This window comes from Typopeltis vanoorti, chromosome 20 (assembly GCF_054136105.1).
Source record: "Typopeltis vanoorti isolate ZY-2024b chromosome 20, IOZ_Tvanoo_1.0, whole genome shotgun sequence".
Lineage (NCBI taxonomy): Eukaryota > Metazoa > Arthropoda > Arachnida > Uropygi > Thelyphonidae > Typopeltis > Typopeltis vanoorti.
Window position 1 is genome coordinate 27,084,256 of NC_143568.1, and position 27,201 is coordinate 27,111,456.

The window sequence follows — 27,201 nt, forward strand, 5'->3', positions numbered from 1 at the left end:
TCATCTAAAATGAACTAAATATAGAGATGTAACCGAATAACATAATAATAAAAATAAGCAATGAAATAATACTTACATAAGAAAAAATAATATTTATGACTTGCAGATTTTTTGGCTAAGTTTCCTAGCTAATGTCAATGCATTCAAATGACAAGAGATAAGCAAAATGGAACAACACTTAAAATGTAAGCACATGTGAAAATATATGCTATTAATTGCAGGATAGCTCCATCTACAACTAACCTCCCCATCCTTCTTGTCACTCTCATTTGATAGCAACCTAATAAAAGTTAGTACACAGAAAAACAACACCAACCAGAAAATATAGTAAAGCCACAACATATCATCACCTTCATCAGAAATACGGTGCAATTAAAACTTTAAGTTCACCATGCACATAAATTGTGTTTAATTTTTTTTCTTTTAAATAAAGAATCGTCTTATCAGAGCTACTGTCATCTCTAATGGATATAATTTCAAATTAATTAATAAAATTATTAATTATGGCATTTGTCCAAATCCTCCTATAAAAGAAGTTTCTAGAATTTCCATTCTATACGTAAAGTGAGTACTAATTGATTGCAAGGCTTCTTTGCCAAATTAACCTTTGTGAAGCAACTACGTAAGTTTTTTTTAACAGATTTTTTATTAGTTAGGAAAAACTACATCATGTAAATGTCTTCCATTTTTAGCTTCACAAAGACAGCCCTTTCAATGGAATGTTCCATGACTTATGGGCCACCCTGTATTATCTCTGATGAACTATAGTTTAAGCATCTCCTTTTTGTATTCTTGGATATAAAGAGATAAGCAAAGCTTTATTTTCATGGAATATCCTTTGCTCAGGACATGTTTTTTGACTGCAGCTCTTCTTAAATTAAGGAAGTACTAAAAATATTAACAAAATGATCACGCTGGTATCATTGCCTCCTTTTGTTGTATTTGGCAAATATGATCTTTAGAAGATGAAGCAGAAATAGTATATGAAGATGGTGATGAATGAATATGGTATTAATGATAAGTAAAATAGTGAGACAGAACTTCACTGAAACTTAAAAAAAAATGTTAAAACCTGAAATATAAGTAAGAAAATCTAAAAATGTAAAAAAATGATTAAAAATTCTCATGGAAATGCTTAGACGTTGGTTATGCATTTTTTACTAAGTAATTTAAGGAAATTACAACATCACTAGGATATACATTAAAATAAATTTTAATATACTTCAATATTTCGGCAACGTCACGTTGCCATTTTCAAGAAACTTAAGAATAAGACACGTGCATGCAGGCACAACAAACAGTAAATGAGGAAGAAGCAGGAAGCTATTCTTTCTCCTAAAGTCCTGATGGTGCTCCCTAGGGGGCAATGTTGGTATCCTTGGGCGAATGGGCTGAAGGTCTTCTGATGTAGGTTTACCAAATTTGAGGCAGTCTCATGCAGCCAAATTTGTTGAGGTTCGGATTGTTTCTTAGGGCTGAAGCTGTTTCCATGAAAAGCCTTTCATACTTGTATTTACTATGGTGTACTATTGTGGCTTTCTTCCACCGTATTCTATGGCAAGTATCCAGTGCACGGTCAGCAAAGACCAGAGTGGCTGTACTGGTGAAACCGGATGTAGTCCTTGTGTTCTGAAATTCTGATATTGGCTGTTCTGCCTGTTTGACCAAAGTAGGACAGCTTACAGCTGCAAGGGACCTGGTATACACCAGGTAGGTCTAGGGGGGGGAGGTTGGTCTTTAGTAGAGTGGATAAGGGATGCCAATTTTTTATATGGTCTGTAACAAGAAATTAACTCGTGTTTTTTTAGGATTTTTGTAATTTTTTCCGAGGTGCCTCAGATATAGGGTATGGTGATGGATTTAGAGTAATCCACTCTCCCCACCCTTGGCCAACTTTTAAAATGGAGACTTTTGAAGAAAAAGCCTTAAACTCTGCCCCACAAAAACCAACCATTTGGCTTCACTATGTTGATGATGTGTTCGCTATTTGGCCAGATGGTTCCGATGCACTCCTCTCCTTCCTAACACATATAAACAACCAACACCCCAGAATCAAATTCACCCTGGAAGAAGAAAAAAAAACAACTGCCTTCCTTTCTTAGACACACTAGTCACCTGCCAACCTGATGGAACCTTGGTTTTCTCAGTCTATAGAAAACCCACCCATATAGGCAGATACATTCACCAACAATCCCACCACCCCTCCTCGCAACAATATGGAGTCATTAAGACACTACACAACAGGGCTAAACTTATCTGTTCAAATGACAATGCCCTAACCACATTCTCAACACTTTCTCAGCCAATGGCTACCCCCCCCCACGCAAAATATTGAAACCAGTAAACCACAACCCCCCACTTCACAACAAGGATTACTCTAAATCCATCACCATACCCTATATCTGAGGCACCTCAGAAAAAATTACAAAAATCCTAAAAAAACATGAGTTAACTTCTAGTTACAGACCATATAAAAAATTGGCATCCCTTATCCGCTCTACTAAAGACCAACCTCCCCCCCCCCCCCACTAGATCTACCTGGTGTATACCGGGTCCCTTGCAGCTGTAAGCTGTTCTACTTTGGCCAAATAGGCAGGACAGCCAATATCAGAATTTCAGAACACAAGGACTACATCCGGTTTCACCAGTACAGCCACTCTGGTCTTGCTGACCATGCGCTGGATACCTGCCATAGAATACGGTGGAAGAAAGCCACGATAGTACACCGTAGTAAATACAAGTATGAAAGACTTTTCATGGAATCAGCTTCAGCCCTAAGAAACAATCCAAACCTCAACAAATTTGGCTGCATGAGACTGCCTCAAATTTGGGAAACCTACATCAGAAGACCTTCAGCCCATTCGCCCAAGAATACCAACATTGCCCCCTAGGGAGCACCATCAGGACTTTAGGAGAAAGAATAGATTCCCGCTTCTTCCTCATTTACTGTTTGTTGTGCCTGCGTGCACGTGTTTTGTTCTTAAGTTTCTTGAAAATGGCAACGTGACGTTGCCGAAATATTGAAGTATATTAAAATGTATTTTAATGTATATCCTAGTGACGTTGTAATTTCCTTAAATTACTTAGTAAAAAATGATTAAAAAATACAATAAAAACAAAAATAGATTGGCAATGAATAATGTGATATCAATAATAAATAGCAACATAAAACCCAAAAAGATTAAAAGTGAAGGTGGATAGCATTCAAAATACATTAAAAACTTAAAAATCTAAAAACTAAAAATATGAAAAAATTACGAATGTGAAACGCTTTAAGACTAGAAACATAAAAAATATGATTAAAGATGAAATCAATTTACAGGGTGAAATGAAGCTTTTAATATAGCTGTCATCAGAATAAAGAAACAAATTTGTAGTGCACATTATATATCCATATCCACTGTCTTAAACTTTTACAATTTTAGAGTCATCCTAAGTAACACTTATTCCTTATTGAAGTAATAATTATTTATTCTAACAGTTGTAGATGGAGCTGTCCTGCAATTAATAGCATATACTGTCACATGTACTTATACATTTTAAATATTCTATTTTTATTTATCCTTTTTCATCTGAATGCATTGACAATGGCTAGGAATCAACTGAAAATTCTGCAAGTAAGAAACATTTCTCTTTACTAATTTTTTATCATTAAAGCATCACCAAAAGTAGTAATAACAGAAATGGAAACAGAGTATAAGAGCCTTAACATGATTTGATGAAAACGAAGAGTAAGAAGAATATGGAGGATGAAACAATACCTAAATGAAACTGATTGATGTGAATGATGAGGAAGTAAGTTGTGTAGTGAATAACATAGTACATAAAATATTTTCTATATGGCACACTGAGAAAAATAAGTAATGCATCGTATGAAAGGAAGGAAAATTATGGAATTAGAATTAGTAGTAGTTTTGAGTGCAAATGATATTGACAGTTAAAAAAATGGAATGTAGAAAGGGATTTTAGGAAGATATTGTGGAAAATAAAGAATAATAGCTTTGTTGGAAAAGCGATTAGCATGTTCCATAGATATAAAAGTGAGCTGAGAAGTAGCAGTAACAAATGATAAGATAGTCAAGTTGTGCAAAGTGGAAATTCATTCTCCTTGCTAATTTTTTATCATAGTCAGAAAATGGATGAAAGTGCTAGTCATAACAGCAATGGAAACAGATTGTGAATGTATGGATTAAATTTTAAGCAAAGTTGGAGAGTTTAAAATTGATGTGTTGAATCTGAATGGGCTTGTTTTGGACATTTGGAACAATTGTTGCTTGCTTAATATGCACAGAGTAAAGATGAAGTCTGATCCCTAGCTACACAGTGTAGGATCAGAGAGAAAGAGGGAGGAAGCAGGTGGTAAAAGAAAAGGACAAAGATGGATACAAGGAAGAAGTGATTATGGAAGGATAGAGTGATGGAATGCATAAATACAGGGATGAAATAGATATTAGAGTAAGAAACAGAGAAATAAGTAGTCAGAGTGTGGGAGGGAAGGGTATACACACACACACTATAGCAGCCATAAAGTAATGGTGGGCTGGCCTTAAGAAAGCAGAACTGTTAGGTTTGCATACTAATGTAAGGAATATTAGAAATAAAGGAGCTGAGTTTGTTACACTGATTAAGTCAGTATGCCCAAAGATAAGTTAAACTCTGAGTATTACATATTGCTGGGAATAGAAATGGAAAGATATTGAAGGATATCTGGAAGGGAGAAGAGCAATGGATGATAGCAGAAGAGGGTGTCCACTAAGAGTGGAAGTGGAAAATAGCAGTATCTGTGAAGATTTTGTAGAAAAAAACAGCTAACTTTCTTGGCTTGTAAAAGGAAGACAATCCTAAGGAAAGATTTTAATTGTATTAAAAAGAGAAGATAATGTATGGAATTAAGGGAGAATGAAATGTGATTTCTGAAGGATGGCTATCTTAAAGCAGCATATGATAGTGCAACACACATGGTTTGACTTTGGTGATATCATTACAAGATGTGGTTGTAAATGAGATGAACTCTACTGCCAGTTTGTGATTAGTGATCATGAGGTACTGGTTTGGGATGAGGTTAAAGAAGATAAGGTTGCCGTTGAGAAGTGATATATGTGAATTATTTATAAGAAGCTCTTCAGTAAACTATTATCAAATACTACTTTTGCTAAGTTTTGAAGTGAGAAAAGTTACCAAGGAGTTTAAAAAAAAAAAAAAAAAGGCAAAATAGTACCACTGCACAAGCATGGTCCTAGTACAAAGGTTTTCAATTATACACCAGTCTGTATATCTGAAATTGTAGTTAAGGTACTAGACAGGTTGGTCAGGAAGACAATAGAGGATTGGGGGTGATGGGCATATGATTCTCTATATGTCAGAATGTGTTTGTGAAGGTAGGTGTTTTAGCAATCTATTGTTGCATTTTATTATAAGGTGACAAAATATGCTGAATAAAGGAGATTGATATACAGTGATATTCTTGGACTTTGCAAAGGCATTTGATAGATTACTACATGACAGGCTCATGTACAAGTTGCAGAAGATGGGAATGGCTAATTGACTGCTTAGATCAGGGTTTCTCAAGCTTTTCCTACGATAGAACACTTCACAAATCTTAATTTTAATGGAACACCTTGGACAGAGTCGAGTATCATCGGTCTCGTATTCAATGTAAAGATAAGCACACACTATCATCACAACAGACTGTATCGCATTGCAAAAATGTGACAGTGCACACTACAGGCATGCCTGGCTGCAGCGCACATTTCCTAGAATAGATACTTCTGTACTTCACTTGCACTCGGAGGTGTTGACAACCGTGAGCGACTGAGTCATGTAAAGTGAGGAGCGCCTGATTTTCAAACATGTTTGAATTCATCACAGCATTTAAAACCATTCCAAGCTCATATTCATTTTGATAATTTTTCATGGAACACTTATTCACTTTCTGCGGAACATAGTTTGGAAAATGCTGGCTTAGATAAACTGGTAATTGGCTCTCTGAACAATATTAGTAAGTTATGTGTGATGGCGCAATGTATCGAGAAAGGAAGGTAAAACCAGTGGTATTGGTGTGCTGCAGGGTTCTGTTTCTCGACTCCTGCAGTTCAATTTATTTGTTAATGATATTTTGTGTGGATTGACTGGAGATCTTTAGTTTTTTGCTAATGATGAAAATTGTTGAATTATAAGATGCATTGCTGATATTAATTCACTTCAGAAAAGGCTTTTAGCTTGGAAAATGAATGAAATTGGTGGTTTTAATATTAATAAATGAAAGTTGTTACACATTTTGGAGTGTAGAGATATAATGCTGTGTATTACATATATAGCAATATAGTACACTGCATTATATCTCTACATATATATCTTATTTAGAGGCAATTGTGCCTCTAAATAAGTTGAATAAGGTCCAGAGAAAGATGGCAAAAGCAATACCAAGACTGAAATGGTAGTTAGAGAGAGAAAGGGAGAGGGATTTAAATTGCCTCATTTGAAAATTTTGCATCTAATAAGCAATTTTTTGCATTTGTCATTGAATTTTTTTTTTTTTCCCCATTATGACTATTTTATAATACTAGCATGTGTGTATTCTCCAGCTAGTATGCCTATTTTGCAGGATGAAAAAGCAGTGTCATGATTTTATGGGAAGAGAACCCATTCACCTCTATACAAGGCCAGCTAACTTACTTTCAGTCACTGGAACAATGAGGTGGACAGGAAATTTGCCCATTTCTGCACAACTATCTATTTAAGAAAATGGGCATCTAAAGTTTCTTGAGAAGTTGCTGTCCTTCAGGTTGTGTTTCTTAATAATGCCAGTTTCTTTAAACTGACTATATCCCTACTTTATCAGGTGCATTAGCTTCTTTGATTCACCTGACACACACAAATTGCACTCAGATTTTGCATATCATAAAACATAAAACAAAACATTTTGTTGAATGGTTGCATTTTGACAACTACTGAATGGAATATGATGCTTGTATAACACATAAAATTTTGAGTAGGTGAACAACTACCTTAGGTAATATAAACAATTTGGTTTGAATACTATTTGAATTTAAATTACCAGAATAATTTTGTAGAAACCCTATATTTTACATTTGTTATTGGTTTGCAAAAATGTTTAAGACAATCTGGTAATAATATAATAAAAATTATTTACAAGTTGTTTAGAAAGTGAAAGTTGTTACATTTTGGAGTGTACAGATATAATGCTGTTTGCTATATACGTAAGTAGGCAATTGTGCCCGTAAATAAGATGGAAAATAATGCCAAAGCATACGTATGGCCATAAGGTAAGTTCATTGCACCTACTGATTGCATGTTTTCACTGGTTTGTTTATTATGTGGAAACTTGCAACTACTTCCTTAAGGCTAACTAATTAGTTGTGATATTTATGTAATTCTATAAGAGAAAAAGACTTTTTTTTTTCAGAAACAAATAGAAAAAATCTTTTGAATATTTATATCCATAATTACTTCACAAGAATCTTTATGCGATTCATTTGGCAGTTAATAATTCTATCTGAAATGAAAATTCAAAAATAATCTCATAGATCCAGTGGGGGTTACCTATTACCTATTTACAAAAACATAATAATGTGCACGTGTTATTTTGGAATAATTTAGTATATAACGTGTACGATTTTTGAGTTCATTTTAAAATTGATGACATCAGTAATATAAAAAGATATACAAAAATTGTTTCTTCATTTTTTCTATAGCAACAACTTGAATCATTTTTATCTAATTATAAAAGCTCTTCAAAAATAAATTTTTATTAAATCTTTACTGATGAATAACTTTTATATACTAAATTCATTTTTAAGACTAAAATATATATCAAGGTGATTTTAAAAAAAAATCTTTTTTAATTAAAATATGATAAGTCGAAATACAGAAGCTACTTAATATAAAGACTTATTAAAAGTTCACAGTGTGGATAATTTGTGGCAATAATAATTAGCTCTCGGCACCCACATGATCATCTTTAAAGTACTTTACGTCTGCATTCTCACACATACACTTTTTTCTAGAAAAATAGAGAATTTTGTAAAAAGCTTAAAGGCTACTTTTGTGACCTCTCAAATGGTAGTCACTGCAACCACTTTGATCTCTTCCACCAATGAAAACTGTTAATCCAGAATTCATTTTTGGAAAGAAGCAGACATTATAGGAAAAACTTTGATAAGTATAAAGATGTTACTAATACATAACACATTTGACTAGATATTCTTGGTTGTAATCCTTTATCCAAGTAAGCAAAACAGTGTTTTGCATGTGAAATATCTTCACATTTGATCTACTTGTATATAGAGGCTAACGACTTCACATTAAGTGCCTAGTACATAATGCAAAGCACACAACCTGTATAATGCTATAATACTATGCATAATGAGAAGGGTCACTACCTAGATTGGTTTTGAACTTTATTGAGGTCTCATCAATGGGAGCCAGACCTGGAAGAGATACCAAGGTTTGAAATAATGCAGAAGTCATATATTTCACATATAAAAGTAGTCAAAAGGTGTAAGAGCTTATTAATAAAATACTCTGGATGAGAGACAGCTGTTGAAAATTTTTTAAACTGGCGTTAGTAAGGTGGCAGTGTCACAGTTATTTCTTTCTATATCTTTGGGGTCTGTGACACCCCACCTTACTAACACCGAGTTAACTTGATTCTACTAGAAATTAAAGATGCCAAGAAATTATATTCTTGATTTTTAATCCTTTATTCAAATATGCAAAACAGTGTTTTGCACGTGAAGTATCTTCACTTCTGAGCTGCTTGTATATAGAGGCTAATGACTTTGTATCAGTCATCAATGGCTCTCACTGATGAGACCTCAATAAAGGTCAAAACCAAGCTGTGTAGTGGCCCTTCTCATTATCATAGCATTATACACATATGAAAAGGTGTGTGTTTTGCATTATGGGATACATACTCAGGCAATTGATGTGAAGTCATTAGCCTCTATATACAAGTAGCTCACATACGAAGATACTTCACGCACAAAACATTATATTGCTTACTTGGATAAAGGATTATAACCAAGAATATAATTTCTTCGCATCTTTAATTTATAGTAGAACCAAATTAAAAACCTTTCAACATTTAACTAGGCAGAATGACCAATTAATGAATAGTTTTTAGTAGAAGTCATGCACAGACAGTACATGCTTACATTGTCTGTGGGCATAACCTACCAACATCCATTATGCACTCAATGGTATCATCACTGAGGAAATTTAGAGAAATTTTCATTTGTTATTTTTCACAATAATTAGCAAATCAATATATTACTGCTGCCTATAGAAAAATATAAATAAAAGCACATAAAGTCACCATAATTTTAAATGGTGCAAATATTCGGTTAATTCATTCTCACTGCCCCAACCTTAAACTCATCAAAAACAAACAAAAAAAAAAAAAAAACATTCTTTTGATAGGTCTTCATCTATGACTGCTCTCCCTATGATGCACAATTTTGAAGTATATATATTAAAAAGAAAACACTTTTTTTTTCAGACCTTAGAAATGCATACATTGAAAATACCACATATTCATATCCTGCTACAAAGAAATGCTATCATGTTAGATGACAGTGATTTATATATTATTACAACAGATTACTTTGGTTTGGTTGTAATCATAGCCTAAACAACTAAAGTTGTGTGATCAGTATATCATATATATGTCATGTTTGTTAATTGCATATATTCCTCTTGCCAGTCTGACTGTTTTAGAGGATGAAAAATCCAATCAAACTATATAAGACAAACTGATTTATGTGCAGCTGAAAAAGTCCTTATAAAGATTCCCCATGGTCATACCACTGAGATTCAAAATTCAGGTCTTTCAAACTGAAGGCAAATTGTCACAACTTTGCTAAAAAGTGTTTAATAAATACTAAATATATCAGATATAGTGAATATGTAATCCTTATCCCAGCATTGCTATTCTCTAATTTATAATAAGTGAAAAATAGGAGATATTATCAATAATTATTTGTATGAAATATTTGCATCAATCATTATATATTATGATTCATGTGTAACAATCACTGTGAAGTGCAGATGCAAAACTATAATAACATTTCAAGCTTAACTGATTGTGCATATTATAATCAAGTGCAATTCTCCAAAATTTGTAATTATTTTATGACTAGTTTGTTATGGATTGCTATATGCTGATTATTATAGATAAGTATTTTAATGAATTTTTGAAGCATACTTCATATCAATAGTCAATGCTTACATTTCTAAACACTGAACTATTCTTGAACTCCATACAATTCCAATTACTCAGGTAATTAATAATTTAAACACTAATTTATATTATAAAATATTAATTATATTCATTTATTATTATAAATTATCATATGGCTGCATTTCAGAGAATGATGAAACAGCCATAAATCATTTAAAAAAAAAAAAGCCATAAGATATAGAAAAACACAACATAATCATGGTTGAGATATTTCTTCCTTAATCAGAAAACAAAACATATTAGGATGCCGCATCTTGCTTAGTGCTTTCAAATTGTAAATGTTTAGCCTGTATTCTTCAAATACTAAGCTAATAATTTTTAGTTAAGGAAGAACTTTGTAGTGAAGTCATTGCAAAATGGACAAACACACTATTCTCAAAGAAACAGGACACAGCATTTCACAATAGCAGATAAAAACAATATCAGTGGCATGATCCAGATCACAGTTATACAAAACAAACTATGCCGGTTCATATGAAAGACCACAACTAAAGAGAAAAAAAGAATACATGATAACTCACCAATCAACAAAGTGTAACTGCAGTACTCCCTCAGACTATAATGACCAAAATCAGGACATGAATTTAACAGCAGCAATTAAATGTACTCACTATTTTTGATCCTAATCATTCCGTAATTAAAACTTATGATATGACATTACACAATTAACATCAAACAGCTTTAACTTCAATATGGATCAAATTAAAACCACAACAATCACAAGAACAATACCAATCTGATTCATAATAACATTGAAAGAACAGAACTGGATACTTTAAAAACCAACAAAATTTTTATTTGTTAATAAAGATTTTCATGGCATGAAAAGAAGTAAAGATAAATATTTTTATTTTTAAATAACAATAAAATTATTGCACACTTTCAAAATCAGTAAACATGGAATGCTGAAATGAGCTTGGATAAGATCTACCTTTACAAGTTATTTAGCTGAATAATGGCAGCAAGATATTTATCCAAATAAATATAATTATATAATTATCAACTAAAATATCACAATTTGTACAACAAAAAACCAATCTGGGCTATTAGAGAGACAAACAATATGATGAATTTTAAAGGGATTTGGCAATATTAATATTTTACTCACAATTCATGTAAAATAAATAATTTACTCAAGCAAGTGGAATGGAAATAATTTTTTTCCCCTTAAACACTACTCATAACTAGCACATGCATCGGTGAATATGTATGTGCATTATGTTTCATTTATTAAAAAATGTCACCTATTCTGTCAATATGCATGTCAGTAAAAATTTCTAACAATTTTTTCTTCTGCAGGAGTAAAACAGACTTCAGCAATATTTACTTTGAAAAAGGTATATTACTTGATAGGATTCAAGTAAAACTTGAATACATTTTAAGAAATTTAATATTTCTAGCCAAGAAATATGCAATTATTATAAAAGTTATTCAGAACTTTTGTTTATTTTGCTATCTGGTAACATAATGCATATTAGATAGCAAAATCTACCACGTTCATACATACAGTTTTTCACCACTTATGGTACAAGTTCTTATGCCCCTTGTCCCCCCTCTTTTTTTTAAACACTGTTCAAAAATGGACTTCAGTTTGTATATGTTTATAGGACTTACTCTTAATATGACAATTTTACCTAATTAAAATAATTAAAAAAAAATAATATAGGCACCCCTCAGAGAATTGCAAAAGTTGCTTTAATGCTGGTGAGTTCAGTCAAAAATGCCCACTGCTCAGCAATGGTTGGAGTAGTACAAACCATAAAACTGGACTGAATGAATGGAGATGAGTATTTTAGAATGATGAATCTCAAAATTTGTATTTATGGGATGGGGGAACTTGAATATGAAGCAACACAACCAAACTGCCTGAGCCTACAAAGAATGGTGATGAGATGTGATGGTGTGGGATATGCTTTTTGTGGAGGCAATCTGTTGATTTTTACTGATACTAGCCGTTCTTGCAAAGATACTTCCTCCTATCATGTAATGTACTATTAGTGGATTGAGAAGCTCAGATCCTCAATCTAAACTTGAATGAACAATTGTGGTATAGTGAAACAATATGGTGGATATGACAAAGACCAGGACTGTCTGCCTGCATTCTTTATGCAGGCAGACAGTCCTGCATATGGAATATGGCATATGGAAAGCTTACATAATACAGATCACCGAGATAATATAGACTAAATGTGATACAGGTAAAAGCTGGGGGCAAAGAGTAATCTGTTGGTCTTAGTTTATATTTCTCAAATATTCCAATACATTTGTGAAGTAAGAATGTATACTAACAACATAAAACCCATAAATAAAACAAGCTACTTAGTGAATGTGTGTTCTGAGAAAAGAACATATTTTCATTTCTTAAATTAAGGGGATATTAAATCCCACATAGTTTTAAAACCGAATAAGAAACTCAAAGATTGGAATCAGAGAGTTTCTTGCCGAATATAGTAAACTATAAAGTATCGGCGACACTAGCATTAGCCAATGCAAGTGATCCTAGTACGTAGTACAATACCGGGCAACTCGTTGCAAAGGTGGAGGAAGTTATTAGCTCTTTATACTTAAGTAACTTAATGGTTGCACCTGTTTGGAAAACTCGTTCGCAGAGTACATAAGTTCTTTTCGCTATACACTTTGGTATTAGGTCTAGCTACTCACTGATGAAGCCTCAAAAAAGGCTGAAACTGGTCTGGGTAGCGACCTCCCTCGATAATGTAATAACAGCATACATTTCCTAGGAAATGTGTTTTTACATTATGGAAAATACCTAAGAATAGTAATCTGAACTTCCTCCACCTTTGCAACGAGTTGCCCGGTATTGTACTACGTACTAGGATCACTTGCATTGGCTAACGCTAGTGTTGCCGATACTTTATAGTTTACTATATTCAGCAAGAAACTCTCTGATTCCAATCTTTGAGTTTCTTATTCGGTTTTAAAACTATGTGGGATTTAATATCCCCTTAATTTAAGTAATGTTTTCATTGCCGAAATGAAGCTTATTAGCTCTTTATACTTAAGTAACATATTTTCAGACTGGAAATCAGATAGAGAGATTATGCATAAGCCATCTCTCTCACCTCACCAATAAAAGTTACCCATAAAAGAAATTAGTTGCAAAACAACCCAGTTAAAAATTATTCCCATATGACTACGTCTACAAATCTTAATGACTCATGATAATGTTCATTATCTGACTCCTGAAATAGCACTGCACCACTGTGTAATAATCAAGGATTACTTAACCATACTCTCAGTTAACTAAACCAACCAACTAATCAATTTCCCAATTGGAATCACATAATTGAGTTTAATTAAGCCATCCTACCACCAATAAAAGTTACTCATAAAAGAAATTAGTTGCAAAACAACCCAGTTAAAAATTATCCCTATATGACTACTGCTACAAAAGAAAAACAATTCTGTAATTAAATCTAGCAAAATTAAGGACAATCTCACTAAATTAGTAAGAGAAACATAGTTACAGATAAACATCGCTAAAATAATAATTAGAGATTTGTGATTCTTGTCATAATAGCAAATACTCAAGTTTATAATTCTAAAATGTTTGACATAATTACAATGACCTATTCACATACAAAATTATTAATCCAGATAATGGCTATCCACTTAAAAGAAAAATTTAAGATATCTTTAAAAAATTTAGAAAACATGATAAAATCAATCTTTCTTGAGAAAAATGGCTAGTATAAGATTACTGCCTTTTAAGCCTGGTTATTCAGTCAGACCAAATATCATATTCTTTAAAAGGAAGTTCTTAATCAAAACTCAAACACTTTATAACTTCTGTGTCTTCATATGGCAATGTCTCAAAAATACTAGCAGTATCCATCCTATAGTCTACAAGCCAGATCTGGGGTCCTAAATGCTCCTATTCAGTCTATCAGCAGTAAAATAAAATTACTATTTCTATAATCCATAGATTCTTGTCATATCTAGGGTAAGAGCATCTGTGTCAAAGATGGATATCTTTTGATTATACATGAATAATATCAAAGCAACTTTGTAATTCTTTAAGGGATGCCAATTTTATTTCCTGGTTTTTATCTAGTTTTAATAAATGTAGCAAAAGCTATTTCTCACTGAGTCCTTTGAATGTACACCAACTGGGAATTCATTTCTGAACATTTCATATACATGAAAGAAAGGTTTAGTTACATTTTCAAGCTAAAATTTCTTCAAAAGATTTTACTATAAAAATTGTATTTGAAACAATAAAAATAGAATTTCTTCCATATACAAAGTAAAGATCAAGTGATTTCAATCTTTTATGATGATTATTAAAAACAAAAAAAAATTTAATATCATAATGTTTTAAAATATTCAACAGATATTACAAAAGTACAAAGCGAATATAAATTAGAGATGAGGTTTTACACCTCTAAGTATACAGAAATACAAAACACCGATCACAATTTAGAAAATCCTTGCACATACTAATTTTAGCAGATGAATATTCTTTCATATCTCTGTATTTTGAATATCATAAAACTTTCTTTAAATGCCTAATATCTACTTCTCTCATGTTATTTTTACAAAAGATATAGTATAAAAAATTGCATATATTTAATATGCAAAAAAATCATCTGGAAAACTGTGAAAGTTAATGTTTTATTTTTATATATGGCATATCATATATATAATGCCTTATCTATTTAAGAATATAAATAACAGTGCACCTTCTGTTGCTTAAATTTAATATATTTTGATCCATTTGTCAAATTAACAATTATCATGTTCTAAAACAGTTTATAACAACACATTAAGATTTAATATAACTGCATGTATTTAATCCATAAGTTATAATATATATCAGATAATTAACTAGTTGCAAAGATCAGATATCGGCCATATATATGTCATCTTCTAAAACAAGTAAACAACTTTGAGCCTTAAAAAAATACCTTGTAAACAAGCAACTTGTAACAAAACTACGGCAGTGATATCATCAGTATAAGCATATATATATATGTATCAAAGCATGTTAAGAATGCATTTTTTTTAACAAATATAATGAGGTCTTTGGGGATCCAAAAGACAAAGCTTAGTTGCTCACATAGGTAATGTAATTTGAGAAACTTGGCTTCACAATAAAAGATATAGCAAAAACAACAATTTCCCCCTCCCCCCTTTCTGCATGATTCAAGAACAAACTGTACAGCTTGGCATGCATCTATGTTTCTCAGAAACAGTTAAGATACATTATTAGTAATTATTACTCACACAATAAATCCATATTAATAATTCATTTCTCTCAAGCTAATAAATTTTTTATCTGTCTCGGAGTTGTATCATCATTCAAATGAACTGTTGTATACCTAGAATTGAAACAAAAAGATAACATGATTATCTACTAATAAAATAGCAAATATTTGATGAGATGTTTAAGATATATAGAGAGGGTATTTAACTGACTCTGTATTCATTACAAATAATAATTTTGGAAAAATTATTTTGATGACAGTTAATAATCTTGAGCATACAGTTATTTTGCTCATCTCTCAAAAAAAAATCATAGGTTACAAAAATCCATAAATTACAAAAATGCAAATTTAAAGAATAAAGAATTATACATCCATAAAGAAGGTTAAGTACACAGCCTTTTTGTTGTTGTTGCTGCTTACTGAAACAGTGAAGAAAATTATTTCTGTAACTTACAGAAAAGTTACAGAAATAAGAAAATAGTACCATCTGGAAATCATTAACCACTCACTCAGTTATCTAGCCCTTCTGAGTCAAGAAGGTTCAATAATATAATATATTTTTATTTTCCCCCTTTAATCTTACCCTAAGTCCATTGCACAAAAGTGTTCAAGAAAGACAGTCTATAGCAAACTATGAAATGTTTGTTGAGCTGACTCTGGAAAATGGATACGCTATGATATTACTTTATTTCAGTAAGGTATCTGATGAAATACTCCACCAAAAGTTATTGTATAGCTTTTCATTGAAATGCTGATGGCATAGACAAAAAAAAAAAAAAGTGGCTGATTGACAAGTATTAAAAAATAAAGTTCTGTGACCCATCACAATCTCCATTCTACCATTTAGTTTTTATACTAAATATACTGGGAAGGTTTGAATTTCCATCCATTTGCTGATGATGTTAAGTTAGATAGAATTATAAGGACAAATTCCAATATGGAATTCCTACAAGAACTGACTTAATGGTGCCATATGCAAGGCCGAAGCAAATTCACTTGGAGAGAAGTAGAACTGAGTCACTAAGTTAGGGATCTAATAGTGAATAGATACACAAATAAATACTACAACCATATGAAACAGACACTAACTTGTAAGTTCAAGTTACTGTGCTTCTTTTCAAGATTTTGATACTGGTTACATCATATTAAAAATATCATTTTTAATATGATACTAACATATTGATGCCATCTCTTCTCTCCCTTAATTTTTCTCAGAATTCCCATATCTGTAGTCTCTAGTCTTTGATCAAGTGTTTTATTTCTAACCCATCTCTCAGATCCATAAGTCAAAAGTAGTTTGAACACTGTCTTCTATACTGCTAGTTTAATGGATTTTGGCTAATTTTTTTCTTATTCCATACGAATTTATTCAGCTGGCTCCACGTCTAATCAGCTTTGCATATTCTATTGTCTGTTTACATGGAGACGAATTTCATCTTGTAGTGTGAGACATGAGACCACTGCTCCACTTACTGGAGGCCCGAAATGGCTTGAAAAAGTTCTGTGCGTGATCTAGGTAAGGATTTCCTGATTATATAAAAAATACAAAAAAATATATAAAATTAATAAAAAATTGGAAAAGATCCTTAGCCTACATACCATACTAATGTACTATATGTTTACATAGTACATATGTAGGTATAATGTAAATGTAGGTGGAAGTCAAATAAAAAAAAAATTAATAATAATAAAATCAAAAATCTATATTTAATTTACCAATCTTTACTAAAATTTTTCTATAAATAGCTGAAATATTTGATTTGTACTATATGCTCACCATTGAGAATGAAGTTCAAGTTTTCCATATTCTTTCCTGTTTGCATAGTTCTTTTTATTGCTACTTTTTATATGAAACTTGTTATACATTGTATATGCTGTTCACTTTCATTAAAGAATCTTACAGAACTTGCACTGGATTTGTTTAGGAGCACATCATCATTTGCATAAAGCAAAGAGCTAAGTTGGATATCTCTTATGATATCAGGTTTAATGTCACTTTCTTTCATATTGTGATCCATATAAATGATGAGTGGAGTGCACTCTTGTCTTACATCTGACTTTATATTAGATCACATTCCTATACTTCCTCCACTTCTAACTGCTAACTTAAATATAAACTGCACTGTTCTGTATAATGTTCCATTTGTACCATGTAATTGTAACTCACCCAATGTGAGACCACTGCCCTGTTTATTGGAGGCCTGAAGTGGCTTAAGAAAGTTCCATGTTTGGTCTCTAGACCAAACATGGAACTCTAAACTAACTAAAAAATGAACAACAAATACAAAATAGTAAAAAAAGTTAAAAAAAAAAAAGCCCTCTTAGTCCATCCATGGTACGAATGCACTACAGATTTAAAAACCTTTTGTGAGTGGGAGCCACATGAAATATTATTCCAGATATCCAGAATATCTTCTGATTTTATGTCCCCTTTATTATCTCTGATTCCTTTCACAGTTTTCTTTAATGCATTCCATAGCTTTATTTTTTTTCAGCAGTCTCTAAAACATTTTGCCACCTTATTGATATTTACATTCCATATTCTTACCAAAGTCATTCCATGACTTGTGCTTACCTCCTTTACACATAACAGCTTTCTTACATTTTTTCTTTGTGTTATTTTTGGGAGGATGCTTGCTTGATTGATTGTTAAGAACTCTCAATATGCTTTCCTCTTTTCCATTATTGCCTCTTCCTGAGTCTGAAATAGTGTGAACTGTAATGATTAGATACTCAATTACTGCTGATGATTTCTTACTTGAAACATTGTGTCCGTTTATTTTATGAAAGTTCAACTTCAGAATGGGTTTGGAGCATAAATCATTAAGTTGAAAACTACTATTAATGTACTGCACTGTACTAATGTAACTCCTACCACCACTCAACACAAAATCTAGGTGTCATTAATACTCTAAAAAACAGCGCTTTGAAGATCTGCTCCAATGAACACGCACTGAAAGATGAAGTTAAAGTTATCAGCAATACTTTTCTAATAAATGGTTACAGCCAAAACACTATTAACAAAATTCTCTACAAGACCACAATAAAAAAAACAAAGATAAACCAGACTACAATAAAACTATAGCCATTCCTTACATTAAAGGGACATCAGATAAAATAAACAGAATATTCCTAAAATACAACCTTAAAGCCACCTTTAAACCTCCCGCAAAATTAAAAATCTTACACAACTCATCCAAAGACCCACTCCCTCCGCTGGCCCACCCTGGAGTATACCGTATTTATTGCACCTGTAATATACCATATATAGGGGAAACAGGATGCACAATTCCTATCAGACAAAAATAACATAAATGACACATTAAACATAATAACTATGGTGAAGCTGGCCTTACTGATCATGCCCTGAACACCTTACATAGAATTGACTGGAAAAGCACCAGTTGTTTACATCACACCAAAACATGGTATGAATGCATATTTAAGGAAGCTTGTGAGATTATTATCAACCACCCCAATTTGAACAATAATGATGGTCTAAAAATCCCAAGTATATGGAAGGCACATATTCGATCCACTTAACCTTTCTCCCTAACAGTTAACTATAAACAGGACTGTAGATAATCCAGGATCCTAAATCAAAAATAACAACTGTAATGCTAAAAATAGGACATCATTTTTATGTCCTATTTTTTAGGACATAAAAATATGATGTAGTTTATAAATAATTAATTTGTAATAATTTTTTTTTTCACTAGAGGTCATGCCAGTAGAATAACCAGTGACCAAATCATTGTTTCTTTAGCTTACTGTGTGTAATGTAACCCAGCTTGTCCTGTATATTTGTATATGCTCCAGATGATGATCTTAATATGAAGATCGAAACATCGGGAAATTAAAAGAGTTATTTACAACACAGTTGTAAAGTCCATAATTTCTAAAATGAATGCTGATCGCCGTGCAACACTAAAAGAAAGGTTGTAATAGATTTCACAGTATGATATGAACACAGATGGATAAGAAAATAACTATTTATTAACTTAAAAGCTAATATTTCACTGGTATTATATCCAGCATCTTCAGAGCACACAACACAAAGTTTGTTACTAAGACTGAAGATCGAAACATCGGGAAATTAAAAGAGTTATTTATAACACAGTTGTAAAGTCCATAATTTCTAAAATGAATGCTGATCGCTGTGCAACACTAAAAGAAAGGTTGTAATAGATTTCACAGTATGATATGAATACAGATGGATAAGAAAATAACTATTTATTAACTTAAAAGCTAATATTTCACTGGTATTATATCCAGCATCTTCAGAGCACACAACACAAAGTTTGTTACAAATGCAAGACAACCACAATCCGGTGTAACAGTGGGGCTAGTATAAGTAATTGCAGCGTACAACACAAGACTAAAGTTCTAATATAGTGCCATCTAGGTAAAAAAAAAAAAAAAAAAAAAAAAAAGTTCAAAATTTTGAAATAGTAGTCCAAATGATAGTCTTAGAAAGTGAAAAAATAAAATAAAAGTAATAAATATTAATTTGGTCTTAGGATGACTGTATAAAAATTAGGAACAAGTTTCACTCGGCCAAAGCCCAAAGGATTTATAAAAGAGCAAGTTTAGCACTATTATGAGAACAGGTATATGCTACTCATCGAGAACTTTCAAAAATAAATTCCTCCATCAGTGTGCTATGTGATACATTATCTGACATTTTGAACCCGGAGCTATGGGAAATCTTGGATAGAATCTCCGACTCGACAGCCAATAAAGAATTTGCTAAAGTTAAAAACCGACACCGGAAAAAATTTGAAATCCTCCAGCAACACAATGTTACGCAGCAGCCACAATTTCATCAAGATGGCGTCGTTGTGAACCTATCATCGACAACCTTATCCAAAGAGGCCACGAGTGCATTAAGTCTTGGATACAATTTTGCCGTTACTCCTAAAGATGTGCCTAAAACAAAAATAATGGCTTCCGTTGAACGCGGGATTTACCACTTGCCTCCAGCTATAGCCAATAACATTAGGTTAGACGTGGTCAATATCCTTATCCATCTCAAACCTAGTCTCCCAAAAATAATATCCCACATAAAGAAATAATAGCTCTAAAAGAACTACGCAATAATAACCACATTACAATAACCGAATCAGACAAAGGAAACACCACTGTAGTAATGGATACAACAGAATATGAAAGCAAAATGCATGCACTTCTCCAAGACCGGTCTACATATCAAATCATAGATCGAGATCCCACGAACTCACAAAAGAATAAGGTGTGCAAGTTACTGAACAAAGTCACTTCCTGGCCAAAAGAAATTGTCAAAAAACTCAAACCCTTGCACGTTAAAACACTCAGAACATATGGTGCTCCTAAAATACACAAACAAGGTATACACCTTTGCTTCCTATTGTAGATAGTATAAACAGTCCTACATATAAACTAGCTAACCATTTAGCCAAATTACTAACCACTTACACAAACAATTCTCCCTCTTTTGTTAAAAATTCTACCCACCTAAAAAGTATTTTGAAAACCACACCTTAAATAGTTCAGACCTAATGGTGAGTTTTGATATCACCTCATTATTCACTAATGTACCACTGATTGAAACACTTAAATTACTAAATTCACAATTTCCTCCAGATATATTTCAGCTATTTAAATTCACAGTACATAGGCACGTTATTTTACATGGAAAGGGAAAATATACAAAATTAGATGGGAAGCTATGGGTTCGCCCCTTTCTCCCCTCTTAGCCAACTTCTACATAGAACATCTGGAAAAATTAGCTATCAACACAGCCACTCTCAAACCTAGTCTCTGGCTATGCTATGTTGATGATGTCTTTGCTATTTGGTCACATGGCCAGACACATTGAATACATTTTTAGTGCATCTAAATAGCCAGCACCCTAAAATCCACTTTACAATGGAACTAGAAGCCAATGACCTGCCTGCCCTTCCTGGACATACGTCTTCCAGAAGGTTCCTTATCATTTTCGGTTCATAGAAAACCCACACATACAGGGAGATACTTACACAAACAATCACACCATCACCCTTCTCAACAATATGGTATCTTAAAATCACTAACCCATAGAGCTAGAGCAATCTGTTCCAATGACATTGCTCTCACTGCTGAACTTTCTCACCTACATCACACCTTCTTAACCAATGGTTATAATTCCCATAAGATAGATAACATACTAAATGCTACCCAGAAATCCCCCTCTATCTACCACAGAAGACTACAACAAAACTATCACCATCCCATACATTAAAGGCACATCTGAAAAGATATCTAGGGTGCTTAACAAACACTAACTACGCACAGTATTTAAACCTTATGTAAAATTAGCAACTCTCATCCGTTCACCTAAGGACAAATGCACTCCTTTATCACATCCAGGAGTCTATGAAGTGCCCTGTTCTTCCCATCAGGCCTACTATGGACAGACAGGAAGAACTATGGACATCTGCCTCAGTGAACACAAAAAATATATCCGACACTTTCGCTATGGCAAGTCGGGTCTGGCAGACCATGCTTTGGATACCCCTGCACACCGGATCAATTGGAAAGAAACAAAAGTAATGCACAGAAGCTTCTACAAGTCAGAGAGGTTGTTTCTGGAATCAACAGAAGCCTTAAAACATACTCCAAACCTTAACAAGTATGGCTGTATAAATCTACCAAAGATTTGGGAGACAGTCATCCTAAGACCAAATGAATATTTATTACTTTTATTTTATTTTATTTTTTCACCTAGATGGCGCCATATTAGGACTTTAGTCTTGTGTTGCACGCTGCAATTACTTATACTAGCTCCACTGTTACACAGGATTGTGGTTGTCTTGCATTTGTAACAAACTTTGTGTTGTGTGCTCTGAAGATGCTGGATATAATACCAGCAAAATATTAGCTTTTAAGTTAATAAATAGTTATTTTCTTATCCATCTGTATTCATATCATACAGTGAAATCTATTACAACATGTCTGACGACACATAAGCCTATCCACGCGTACTAAAAGAAAGGATTGAAAACTTGGTATATTTAACTAAAGTTTTAGCTTTTTTTGGAGGAGGGGATTTAAGGTGCCTTTGATAGATGGGACAAGATTTCTTTGGTGAATGGGAATGAGAAATAAAATGTTAAAAACAGTGGGGTACAAATGGTAAGTTCAACAGAAAGTACTGTAATCACAGTGCAAATGACTATAGTCCTGTTAACATTTTGATAATACATATACCAGCCACTGAATTAGAAACATTTTATTTAATGTATAGGCATGTGACTGCTAATACCAATATGCTTCAATTCCCTGCACATAGTTCAGTGAGATATGGGTTGGGAACAGCCATCATTGAATGCTTCAGTCAACTGCTGCACATGGGAAATTAATTCTATTTGTCGGTACAGGCTTTCTTGGATGACAGCAATCTTGTTTCTGATAGACTGTCTTAGGATCACAGTTATGCCTCTTAGACAAGCGGTGGGCTATTTTTCTACTGATTAAACGCCTGGGATGTTTCACCTTTTAAGAAATCAGTCAACTCTACTGTTTTCAAAATTGTGGTTCCAGTCAGACAGGCACCCACAACAAGTCCTTTATTGAACTATGAAAGGTCCTTTGTTTTCCCATTGTGATCAACACCATTGATGATTACTGACCAGCAATATTCTTAAATAGTTGCATACAACACATGGTGATCCACATGACCAAGTATTTTGCATATATGCTGTGTAAGTGTTGTTTACGTACATCTGCATGAAGGTTTCTAACTTAGAGGCCAGTATGCGTAAAACATTGTTTGCAAAGTGATGGTTTCACCATTTGTGTACAATGCTCTTTCACTACAACATGATATAACAAAGGTTCAATAGTTAACTATTTCTCTGTGAGTCTGAAAAACTGCAGTCATCTGGAAAAAAGAATTAGTTTTGCAATCATCAAAAATACCTCTTATTTTTTTTTCCCTTAGGAAGACATTTATTGTATTATAATAATATGAACTCCCTTATCCAACAACATGATTCCAGCAAATTGCATTTATATATTAATTCTCAAAGCTGAGTTTTAAATCTTTGTTGCTCCATAATTGAAACAGATACCTTTCAGTTCCAACAATGTGAAGGAATGAAAAGTACCATGTGGATATAATTAGCATTAATTACAAAAACAGGTGAGATCTTACTAAATAATAATATAGGATGTTATTTTCAGGCAATAATGATCAAGGAAAGGAAGGAGTAGTGATAGCATTCAACACCAAGCATGAAGATCAACTTCTTAATTGAAAGGCAGTTTCAAGTAGAGTCATGTTGGCAAACTTCAAAATTGGGATATGGACAATGAAACTTATTTGTGCCTATGGTCACAAATAAGTTTCATTTTACTTCTTTCTTAGAACCACAGAAGGTTCTAAGAAAGAAGTGGAGAAATTTTTTGAATCATTAGAACAGGTGGCTGATATAAAGAAAATGAAAACAGTGGTCCTTGTTGGAGATCTGAACATCAGAGTAGGAAATGAATAACACCAGGCATATAGGAACATTTGGGGAAAATCTGGAAAAAATGGCAATTCTAATAATAATGGTAAGTATTTATTGGATTCAGGACACTGACCAGTCATTACTAACATAAAGATGTGCACAAGTTCATATGGAGAGAAGACATAAAAAAATAAGAAAAGCCTCATTGACTATGTCATTGTTGATAGTAATATCATCATGCACGTTCAGAATACAAGAGTGTACAGAGGGTTTGAAATTGGAAGTGACCATTGTTTAGTACCAAGCAGGATAAAACTGGTAAAAGGAGCTTTTACAACTAAATTGTAGACTTGACTATACAAAATCATTGAAGAAACAACAAAACAAATTGAAAACAAGAACCAAATCCTAGAGTCTCAGAGGCAAACTCTTAAAAAGACAATGATTAATTCAGCTAGGAAGATATGTGGTGAAGCTGTTTGCAAGGATAGAAAAATAAGAACACCATGGTGGACGCAAGAAGTTAAAGAAACAGTCACGGAAGAGAAGAAAGCATACCAAAAGTTTCTAGCAAATAAGTTGACAATGTGTAAGGAAGACGTTGGTAAGAATATAGAAAATAAATATAAGGAAGGTGGCACAATGTTCTGGAGGCTATTGAAGAAGCTTAAAAATGAAGGAAAGAGTACTGTGAAAGGAGTCAAAGATTATAAAGGTGACAAAAACTAAAGATAAGTATATCCCAGATGTCTGGAGTAATTACATTGAAAGACTGTTAAACAAATCAAGCAGTGACAGAACTGTACTATAAAATTTTTAAGAGGAATACAAAAATGTACAAGGGTGGCCTAAAAAGTTCTCGGCCTCGACTATAGATGGTAATACTATCAGCAAGATTTTTTTTTTCTAAGTTGGTACATCTGTCATAAGCATCCGTGTGAAATTGCAAGTCATTCTATCAAGTAGCTTGTTTTATACAGCTGTCTGAAGCAAAAATGTTGTCTGTATCCCTTGAAATGGATAAAATTGAGTATCGTGGGGTTATAAATTTCTTTGTAAAAGAAGGTTTAACGAAAAAAGAAATTCATTCGAAGTTCATAAAAGTTTATGGGCACTCTTCTCCTTCATTTTCAAAATTAAGAAATCGGCACTGCTGAGTTTAAACGTGGCCATACCAACCTTGAAGATGATCCACGTGAAGGACATCCAAAAAGTGTAACACCACCAGAAATCATTGATGAAGTGCACGATATGGTATTGGATGACTGGCGAGTCCAAGTGTGTGAAATTGTTGAGACTAGAGGCATTTCAAAAGAATGTGTAGGATATATTTTGCATGAAGAATTGCATATGAAAAAGCTTTGTACAAGATGGGTGCCATGCTTGCTTAGATCAAAAACACACTCGCATGAAAATCTCTGAACAGTGCTTGGATCGTTTTAATAAAAAATAAAACTGATTTTGTGCGCAGATTTACTACTATGGAAGAGACTTGGATTCACCATTACACACCAGAATCCAAACAGCAGTCAAAACAGTGGACAGAAGCTCGTTGTTCAGTGCCAAAGAAGACAAAGTTGGTTTCATCAGCAGAAAAGATCATGGCATCAGTGTTTTGGGATGCTAAAGGCATTTTGTTTATTAATTATCTTGAAAAGGGTAAAACAATAACCAGGGAATATTATTCTGATCTTTTAACCAGACTAGACAAAAAAAAATTTGTGAGAAAAGACCAGGTTTGCAGAAGAAAAAATCCATCTTTCATCAGGACAATGCACCTGTTCACAAAGGTGTTTTGGAAATGGGAAAATTAAGGGGATCTGCACTATGAATTGTTGGAACATCCACCCTATTCCCCAGATTTGGCTCCCTCTGACTTCTATCTCTTCCCAAAACTAAAACTCTTCCTCGCTGGTCAGCGTTTTTCTTTGAATCAAGAGGTGATTGCAGCTGTAGAGAGGTATTTTACAGTTCTTACTGAGAACCACTACAGGGACAGGATAATGGCACTGGAGGACTAATGCATTTATTCCATCACTGGAATAAATGCATTAGTCTTAAGGGAGATTATGTTGAAAAATAAAAATAATTTTAAAATTATGTGTTTTTTCATTGTTAGGCCGAGAACTTTTCATACCACCCTCGTACATATCAATACTTTGAGGTAGAAAAAACCGTCAAAAACTTGAAATGTGGAAAGTAAGCTGGATTCAATATTCGAACAGAAATGTCTAAGTATGGAGGCATGAAGTTTTGCAGTAACTACACTGCATAATTCAGAGGGCCTGGTTAGAAGGTCGAATTCCCAATGATTGGGGTAGAGCTTTGATAGAACCCATCTATAAAAAAGAGAATAAAACTGAATATGAGAATTGCAGAGGAATTTCTGTACTAAGTGTTCCAGGTAAGATTTATGCAATCATACTTGAAAAGAGGTTGAGAAAGATTGTGAAAGAGAAACTTGGAGAAGAACAAACCAAGTTTAGGCCAAATAGAGGCTGTCGAGATTAGATTTTCATTTTAAGACGAATAGTTGAGAAATCGTGAGAACATGACAAGGATCTCTACTTAAGTTTTGTAGATCTGGAAAAGGCATATAATAAGGTGCCTGCTCAAAGAAAAGTTTTGCATAACACAGTTATATGGGATAAATGGAACATTATACAGAGCAATATATAGACTCTATTTAAGTTGTCAGTCAGCAGTGAGAATTGAAGGAAATACAGGAAGATGGTTTGATGCAAAATCAGGGTAAGACAAGGATGCACATCATCTCCACTCTTATTCATCATCTATATGGATCATATCAAAAAAGAAAGTGGCATTAGGCATGATATAAGAATTGGAGATGTCAAACTTAGTTCTTTGCTTTATACAGATGATGTTGTACTCAAACACATCTAATGCAAGTCTTCAGGATTTACTAACTAAATTGCAGCTGTAACAAATTTGGCATGAAAATCAGCAATAAAAAGTCCAAAGCTATGAAAATAGGCAGGAGCATAGAAAACTTCAGCTGCATTCTGAATGGAGATCCTAAAGAACAAGTAAAATATTTCAGCTATTTAGGCACAGTTTTTAGTGAAGATGGCAAGTTAAATCTGGAAATTGACAATAGAATAAGCAAAGCTGGTATGGTGGGTAGCCAGCTGAATAAATTTATATGGAATAATTGAGAAATTAGCCCAAAGTTTTAAAACCAGTTTTATGTTATGGATCTGAGAGTTGGAAAAATTACATT

General features: G+C 33.1%; 1 protein-coding gene across 13 annotated transcripts in view; it reads right to left on the reverse strand.

The window, feature by feature from the left end:
• LOC150095297 (CYFIP-related Rac1 interactor B-like) overlaps positions 1–27,201 on the reverse strand; it is a 587,095-nt gene that overhangs the window by 25,866 nt on the left and 534,028 nt on the right. For 12 of the 13 annotated variants that reach the window (XM_090410586.1, XM_090410583.1, XM_090410582.1 and 9 more), the window contains one exon: positions 13,186–15,603. In XM_090410586.1, the coding sequence (XP_090266712.1) occupies positions 15,540–15,603 (64 nt within the window). In that variant the 3' untranslated portion in view covers positions 13,186–15,539. Of the gene's footprint in view, positions 1–13,185; positions 15,604–27,201 lie in introns of those variants that run through there. The other variant, XR_016550081.1, reaches the window with a different exon arrangement.